This window comes from Lipotes vexillifer, unplaced genomic scaffold (genome assembly GCF_000442215.2).
Source record: "Lipotes vexillifer unplaced genomic scaffold, Lipotes_vexillifer_v1.1 scaffold371, whole genome shotgun sequence".
Lineage (NCBI taxonomy): Eukaryota > Metazoa > Chordata > Mammalia > Artiodactyla > Lipotidae > Lipotes > Lipotes vexillifer.
In genome coordinates this window covers 3,216,058-3,223,750 of record NW_006786304.1, presented here as the reverse complement: position 1 = coordinate 3,223,750, position 7,693 = coordinate 3,216,058, and the positions used below count along the sequence as shown (strand labels likewise).

Below are 7,693 nucleotides of genomic sequence, written 5' to 3'. Positions count from 1 at the left end.
CGCCCCCGGTGCCTCCCTCCGGAGCCCTCCCTCACCTAATCAGGAAACAAGCCCCCAGTCTGGCTCTACCTATGAGACCCCTGGAACCACTCCCACCACCACGGCCCCTCACTGGGCTCCCAGCTCCCACCCCTGCTGCCTACAACCCCCCAAGAGGCAGCCAGGGTGTCTTTTCAAAATACCAATTAGAACTGGCTGCTCACCTGTGCAAAAACCTGGGGCAGTTCCCCATCTCACTCAATAAAAGCCACAACCGGCCTGGGGACCCGGCCGTGCCCAGCCCAGGGCCCCCCCCCCTCACAGCCTCGGCCTTGGGCTGCCAGGCCTCCCCTTGGCCAGAACGTGCGTGCTGGGCTCCTTGGAGGGCCCCTCCCCTGCCTCGGGGACAGCTGTGCCTGGGGCCTCACCAGTGGCCACCTCTCGGGTCATGGCGGAGGTGAGCCGCAGCACCGGCCGCAGCATGGTCTTGCCGTCGGGTGTGGGCGTCAGCGTCCGGCTGTGCGATTTGAGCAACAGCCGCTCATCCTGGCGTTGCAGCAGCAGCAGCAGGTCGTCCAGCAGCAGGACGTGGACCTCTGCAGGGGGGCGAGGCCCGTGCTCAGCACGCTCACTGGACAGCCCTGTCCCGCGGCCCCCCGCTCGCAGCCCCGGCGCTCACCCACAGCCTTGTCCTTAGTCACCCGCCACGTCAGCGGGCCCTCATGGACCAGCCTCTTCTTGGTGATGTCCAGGTTCTGAAGGCAGGAAGGAGTGATGGTCAGTGAAGGTGAGGGCGGGGCAGGGGAAGGTGGGGAAGACCATGGGGTCAGGAGGGGCTGCCCCGCTGGGAATGAGAAGGGGGTCAGGGTTGAGGGGTCCCTCTTGCTTCCTGGGTGTGTTATCAGAGAATCCCCAGGGCGGGGGCGGGGCCACCTTGAACTCGCTCAGCATGGGGTCGCTGCTCTGCCGAAGGTGGGACAAATCCAGGCGCCTCTGATAATCCTTGAGCCGCTGGGGCAGAGAAGGGAAGGGAGTGTCACTGTGACAAGCCAAGAGTTGGGGCCGACCCACAGTGAGTGACCCCGACGGGGACAAGCCGGGGGTCCTGCCCACGCGCACACCACTGCCCGGGCCCGGGGCCCCGCCCAGGCTCACCAGCAGGTCCTCCATGTCGCGCACGGCTTGGTTGACGTGGTGCAGAATTTCCCTGCAGCACTCAGCCGCCAGCTCCACTTTCTCCCGATCCGCAGGCTCTTCTGCAGGCAAGGGGGAGAGCAGCCCCGGTGAACCCCAGCCCTGGAAGCTCCCAGCCCCTAGGCCAAGGTTAGAGACAAGAGAGCGGAGGCCCAGCGGCACGGGGCAGGGCCTGCGGCTACCTGTGTTCTGCCCGATGCTCTGCAGAAGCAGCGGGTACTTGGTCAGACGCTGCATCTCCGTGGGGATCATGTCCTTCAGCTGCAGGCGGCGGCACCGGGGGCGGCTCTCGGCCTCCTGCGGGGACGGCAGTGCTGAGGCGGCTCTGCGGCGGCTGGCCTTGGGGACCGGGACGCCGGGCCCCCTCCCCTGGGACCCTGGGGCCCAGACCCCTGCCTCACCTGCACAAAGGCACAGAACCGAGGCTCCTTGCGCTGTTTGGCTTTGAGCTGCTCTAAGGCAAACGACTGGCGGCTGCAGAAGCGGGAGGAGATTTTCTGGAACCAGGAGCCCTCGGTACCATCAAACTACAGCAAGATTCAGGCCAGGGAGGGTGTCTCAGGTGGGACTGCGGGGAGCGGGGCCCCACATGGGGATGGCAGCCTAGACAGGAGGACAGGTTAGGGGCCCAGACCCCTGGGTCTTGAAGGGGTCGAAAGCTTGAGACCTGGTCTCCTGGGGCCTGCATTTCAGGTCCCCAGCCAGGAGGAGGGGGCGGGGAGAGGGGAAGGGGAGGCACCCTCACCTGGGCCAGCAGCACATCTCCGATCTCCTCAATGAGGTAGCCACTGTCCTGCCTCCGCTTCATCAGGCGATCAAGGAACAGGGCTGCGGGGAGCAGAGGGGAAAGGGGGTGCTGTCAGGGCCCGTGAGACTGGATACAGAGCTGGTCGGGAGCTGGTGTGGGGGGTGTCGGGCTGCGTGTGGGTGTGTCTGATCCATGGGGCTGGTGGGCCTGTCCCTCCCTCACTCCCCCCCACATGCTTGTTGATGATGTGTCCCTAGAATGTGAGCTCTGGGGCTCTGGGGTGGGGTCGTCCCCAGAGCTGGAACAGAGGCTGCCCATGAGACCAGGCTCCAGGGTTTGGCGTCGAGGCAACGAAGGAGAGAGCTGGCAATGGGACATAGGGCCACAGCCCTGCACTCACAATGCACCTCGATGAGCTCGTCCAGGCTGGGGAAGATGTTCTGTAGCTCCTCCAGGGAGAATAAGCCCCCGTCCGCCATGGGCTGATAGAAGAGGTCATACAGCACCCGCAGCATGCGCACGTGGGCCGCCTCTGTCACCAGCAGCTCTGCAGGGCCACCGGGCAGGAGGCATGGTTGGGGAGCGTGCAAACTATGGGGGGGGGCACTCTCAGAGGCAGGCTGGGGAATGAGGAGGGGACGGGACAGGGATGATTCTCTCTGGGGGGACTTGCCCCTGAAATAGCCACTGAGAACTCCTCAGCCCCACTGCCTTTCTGTTTTGGCTGGGGCAGCCAGCCAAGGTGACCAATGGTCCCAGTTTGTCCCGCACCATGGTTTTCCTGGGACATGGGATTTTCAGTGCTAAAACTGGGACAGTCCCAGGCAAACCGAGACAAGTCGGTCTCCTCACTGCCTGCAGCTGTGTTTTATGTCTAACCGTCCAGCAAGTTTTCTCAGGCTCAGTTTCTGGCACAATGACCCCCTTTCTGCACAGGTTGATGGCCCGAGTTCCAGGGGCCCCCAAAGTCCCCAGAGACTAAATGTACCATTTTTTTTTTTTTTTTTTTTTTTCGGTATGCGGGCCTCTCACTGTTGTGGCCTCTCCCGTTGCGGAGCACAGGCTCTGGACGCGCAGGCCCAGCGGCCATGGCTCACAGGCCCACTTCGCAGACCGGGGCACGAACCCGTGTCCCCTGCATCGGCAGGCAGACTCTCAACCACTGCGCCACCAGGGAAGCCCTAAATGTACCATTTTGTGTCTTACGTATGTATACTTTTCTGGTGAGAGAAACCGCTATGCTGTCCGATGTGGTAGCCACGAGCCACACACAGCTCTTCAAATATTGCTTAATTAAAATGCAATGCAACGCAAATTTCAGTTCTTAGTTGTACTCACCACACTTTAGGCACTCAACAGCCATTACATGGCTGGTGGTTACCATGTTGGAAAGCACAGATATTGCATGTGACCGTCATTCCAGAAAGTTCTATCGGACAGCACTGCTGATGTTTTGATCAGATCCTCAGAAGGATCTGTGACCCAAAAAGTATTTATCTACTGCCCTAAAAATTCTGAATGAGAACTCTTCTTACTATTAAGTAATCTGTAAATTAACTTCCAAATGAGCTTCCAAAAGGACTGTACGTTTGCCAAACTCCCCTCAACACACAAATGAGTTGAAATCACAGCACAGAATCGAGACAAAAACGATACCCCCGTCATCTGTCTGCTCAGAAGTAAGCACTGCTAACGTATTGATTATCTTCCCAAACTTTTCTGGGTGGGAATCTTTTTCTCCCCTGAGCGCTGAAGACCAGTCATAACAGCAGCTGCCTCCGAATGCTCTCACCCTGGGCCCACCACTGCTGAACATTTCACACTAATCATCTCGCCTTCATCTTCGTGACAGTCTCTTGAGGTAGGAACTATCACTGCCCACGTTTCCCAAATGAGGAAACAAAGGCTTACGCTAGAAATACAATTTTATAGACCATGTCTAGCTCCTAACATCAACACTGTCCTGCACTACAAAAAATTCTTTGGAAAGGTCACTTCGACAATGGCCGCATTCCCGTTCCATGGAATATTCCACAATTTACTTAACAAACAGTGCTCTGTCAGAAGCGGGCTGCCTTCAAGCTCTGCCCGGTGTAAGTACATCTCCCTGCCTCTGTCTGACTTTTCTGGAGCTGGGTTGTGTCCTCGGCCGCCGTGGGTTGGAGGGGGTGACTCACCGCTGATGACCTCCTGCCGCTTCACCTGGCTCTTGGGAAGGCTGTGCAGGGTGCCCGGGGGGACGAGCTCCCGCCAGCCGGGGGGCTCTTCTGGTTCCAGCTCTAGTCCCGATCGGCCCGGCTCCCCCTCATCTCCAGGCTCGGGGCTGTGGGACAGAGGCCTCATTAGGGCCCCAGCGCAGGGCATCCCAGAGAAGAGCCTTCAACTCTTTATAGTGTCCAACCCCATCCCCTAGGGCTGCAGACCAGCCCCCAGATCTGGAAAGAAGCCTCTTACCCCTCTCCTGTGACCATTGGAGGCCCTCAGTGACCTCAGCATCTGATACCCAGCTCTTGGTGATTCTGGCAAAGACTCCCCACCCCGGCCTCCCTGACTCTCCAGGCTGCCTCAGTGGATGGGGGGGAGGAGTGACGTACGTGGCTCGTCGGGCAGGGCCAAGCACGGCCGTGGCGGAGCTGGGGTCCATGTCCACGTCGCTCCGGGAGCGGCCCCCACCCCGGCCCTTAGCCCCGAGGCTGCCCCGGGAAGGCCGGCGGCGGTCACTCACCCGCAGGCTCTCCGAGCGCCCCAGACGCCCCGACAGCCTGGACCCCGAGGCCAAGGACAGAGTCAGGCAGAGGCCAGGACAGAGATAAGGAGAGACCAAGACAGGGACAGAGACGGGGAGAGACCAGGACAGAGATAGACAGGGACAGATGGGGAGAGACCAGGACAGAGACGGGGAGAGACCAAGACGGGGACAGAGACGGGGAGAGACCGGGACAGGGACAGAGACAGAGACAGGGAGAGACCAGGACAGAGATCAAACATGCAACAGAAGAGAGGAGAGAGTCAGAAGGACCAGTGTGACTTTGGGGTGCTGGGGCAGTGAGGGGGGTGGCCAGAAGGGATACTGAAATTGGTGGAGGAGGGGAGGGGAACCCAGTATGGGGCACAAAACTGACCCCTCCCTTCCCTGAGGCAGGGGGATGGGGACAGAGGCAGGAGTTGAGGGAGGGAAGGGGGATTTCAATACTTAGCTCTTCGGCTTGAGGGAGGCGTGCCCACCCACCCCTCACAGGGGTGAAGGGGACGGGGTGGCCCATGGGGAGAGGGGAGGGGCTGGGAGAAATGGGGGAGGGGCTAGCCCCCCCCCCACCCAGGGCCCAGGCACCCACCTCTTCCACCTTCTGGGGAGAGAGGGGCACAGGGTCAGAGGTGGACCCAGAATGGAACCCAACTCACCTCCCCCACCCGCCAAAGGGTCCCCAAAGCAGCGGCACAAGGACAGGCAGGGGGCAGAGCCTGCCCCCCAACTGTGAGGGGGACAGGGCCCCCAGGCACAGAGCACAGAGGGCTGGGGGATGGAGGGAAGGGGCACTGGGAGGCAGGAGCAAGGCAGCTGGGCTGGGGGCTTAAAAGGGAAGGGGGAAAAAGAGATGGAAAAGTGCAGGGTGGAGGGTGGGGGCAGAGGGAGAGGGGCCAGGAGGAGCTGAGGGGAGGGAAAGCAGAGGAAGAGGAAGTGGGAGGAAAGGAGAGAAAGAGAGGGAGGGAGGGGGAGAGAGAAAATCAGTGAAAAAGGAAGGAGAGGAAGAAGGAAGAAAAGGGGAGATGAGGAAAGACAGAGCCGAAGAGAAAGGGGGAAGACAGAGAGAGGGAGGGGCGGGGCAGAGTGGAGACGGCTTGGCTCAGGGACAGGCAGGTGCAAGTGGCAGTGCGACGCCCAACACACACCCTCCCTGCACTGGATAAGCCCGGTCCTGCGCCCGGCACCTCCCCTGCACCCGGCCCTGGGCACCTCTCCGTGTCAGCACCCTCCTCTGTGCTCTCCAGGGGCGCTGCAGGCTCCAGGCTGGCTGGGCCCTGCGGGGGCGGGTCCCCCAGCTCAGGGAGGGCGTCAACACCTGTGGGGATAATGGGGGTGGGGAAAGCAAGGCTGGCTGGAAGGTCCCTGCCACGGTGAGACCCACACCCTGGGGGCCTCCGTTCCTCTGAAGCCATCCAGTGCCTGGCCGACACCAAGTGGCTGCTCTACACTTCAGTGGGAGACGGACAGATGGAAAGACCTCTGAGAACAGGGCCACGGGGAGGTGGGGCTCAGTGGGAGAAGATGCTGCAAAACTAGGGTGCCAGCCTCGCACTCGGGGAGGAGACTGGATGCCTCCACATCCATGCATTCTCCCAACACTCAACTGGGACTTGTGGGAAGAGAATGGACCCGTTTAGAGGTGAGGGGACTGAGGTTCGAAGAGTGGGGAGTGACTTCCAAGATCTAACACAAGTCAAGTGCAGAGCCAGGATCTGAACCCAGACATGGCCAAGTAGCAGTCTGAGATCCAGCGGGCTGAGAGCCACCCAAGGAGTGTGAGACCTTAAGTTCATGGAGCAGCCGGGCTCACCATCTAAGGGGGGCTGATTGGTAATGTACTCAGAGAGGGTTCTGGGAAGTGAAGCCGTGGGGGCTGATGGGAAACGTAGTCCAGGGAGGTGGGGAAACCCGTCACCAGAACAGAGGTGCGAGCTTGCGAAGAAAGCCGTGGAAAGGGTAAACCGAGGGAAGGGTTGGTTATCAATAACCCTGGTGACCAGGAGCAGGGAGGGCAGAGAACCAAGGGGCTGTTTTGCTGTGGGGCCCAGGAAACTCTCACCTGGTTCCCGGTCAGGGCTGTCCCCAGACAGAGGGTGCAGAGAAACTCCGGGGGTGTCCTGCCCAGGGGCTCCCACATTCCGGTCCCGGGAGGGCACCCCCAGACCTCCCTTACGTTCTGTAAGGCCTGGCTTCTCACCTGGGGAGGCAGTGAAGGACAAAGGGGAATATGAGAGTCCAGCGACTCTAATTCACAAAGGCCTGGGGATCCAAGATGCTGGCTCTGCCCCATCCTCCCCATCACCCAGGAGACCCCTCCCCACCCTCAGAGCCAGAAGTCCCAGCCCCTCGCCCCTCCTCCCTCAGACCTAGTAGGTCCCCTGCCCTCCTCTCTCAGGTCCCCAGGATGGATGCTCTAGCTTCAGGACTATTACCATCAGCCTCAACTTTGAGGTGTCGAAAATCTGGGGCTGAAACGAGAGATGGGACCATGAGGTGGGGGCAGCATGGGGAAGTCGGGGCGGGGCCGAGGCTGGGCACCTCACCCTGGGGCTCTCCCCGGTTCCAGCGGGCGGCATCCAGGAAGCTGCTCAGTCCTTTCTTGGTCTTGGTCGGCTCTTCTGACCGCCGGTTCCCCATCACCTATGGAAGGTGGGGGGAGGAGGGGGCTGGGCATTTCTGTGCCGATGCCAACAAAGAGGGATCAGACCCCAGCGGTGCAGAGTCTCGAGGCTCCCTGGGGGTCTCTGGGGAGGTAAGGGCCGGGTTTGGGCGCTCAGGGAAGCACCTTTTTCCGGAAGAAATTCCTCCCCGACTTCTTGTCCCCACTCTTGGTCCGCACCCCGAGGTGGCGCATGTACAGGGTGATGGCACTGACCACAGCAGCACTGTGGGGAGGGGACGGTGAGGGCGCACAGACGCACACGCCGCCACGCGCACTCCCACGGATGCAGGTACCCTGCTACCCTCACAGCTCCCCCTCCGCTCGCTTCCCACACCAGCCCCATGACCACTTCCTGCTCAGTATC

General features: G+C 61.0%; 1 protein-coding gene across 3 annotated transcripts in view; it reads right to left on the bottom strand.

Annotated features, from left to right (window-relative positions):
* The window catches only part of ARHGEF1 (Rho guanine nucleotide exchange factor 1), a 19,517-nt gene that overhangs the window by 2,221 nt on the left and 9,603 nt on the right, over positions 1-7,693 (bottom strand). For all 3 annotated transcript variants that reach the window (XM_007458588.1, XM_007458590.1, XM_007458589.1), the window contains 14 exons: positions 7,453-7,552; positions 7,211-7,307; positions 7,100-7,135; positions 6,727-6,864; positions 5,877-5,982; positions 4,099-4,244; positions 2,322-2,468; positions 1,919-2,001; positions 1,575-1,700; positions 1,356-1,470; positions 1,135-1,235; positions 913-990; positions 659-734; positions 408-575 (listed from right to left, as the gene is read on the bottom strand). In XM_007458588.1, coding sequence (XP_007458650.1) covers positions 408-575; positions 659-734; positions 913-990; positions 1,135-1,235; positions 1,356-1,470; positions 1,575-1,700; positions 1,919-2,001; positions 2,322-2,468; positions 4,099-4,244; positions 5,877-5,982; positions 6,727-6,864; positions 7,100-7,135; positions 7,211-7,307; positions 7,453-7,552 — 1,517 coding nt within the window. The remainder of the gene's footprint in view (positions 1-407; positions 576-658; positions 735-912; positions 991-1,134; positions 1,236-1,355; positions 1,471-1,574; positions 1,701-1,918; positions 2,002-2,321; positions 2,469-4,098; positions 4,245-5,876; positions 5,983-6,726; positions 6,865-7,099; positions 7,136-7,210; positions 7,308-7,452; positions 7,553-7,693) is intronic.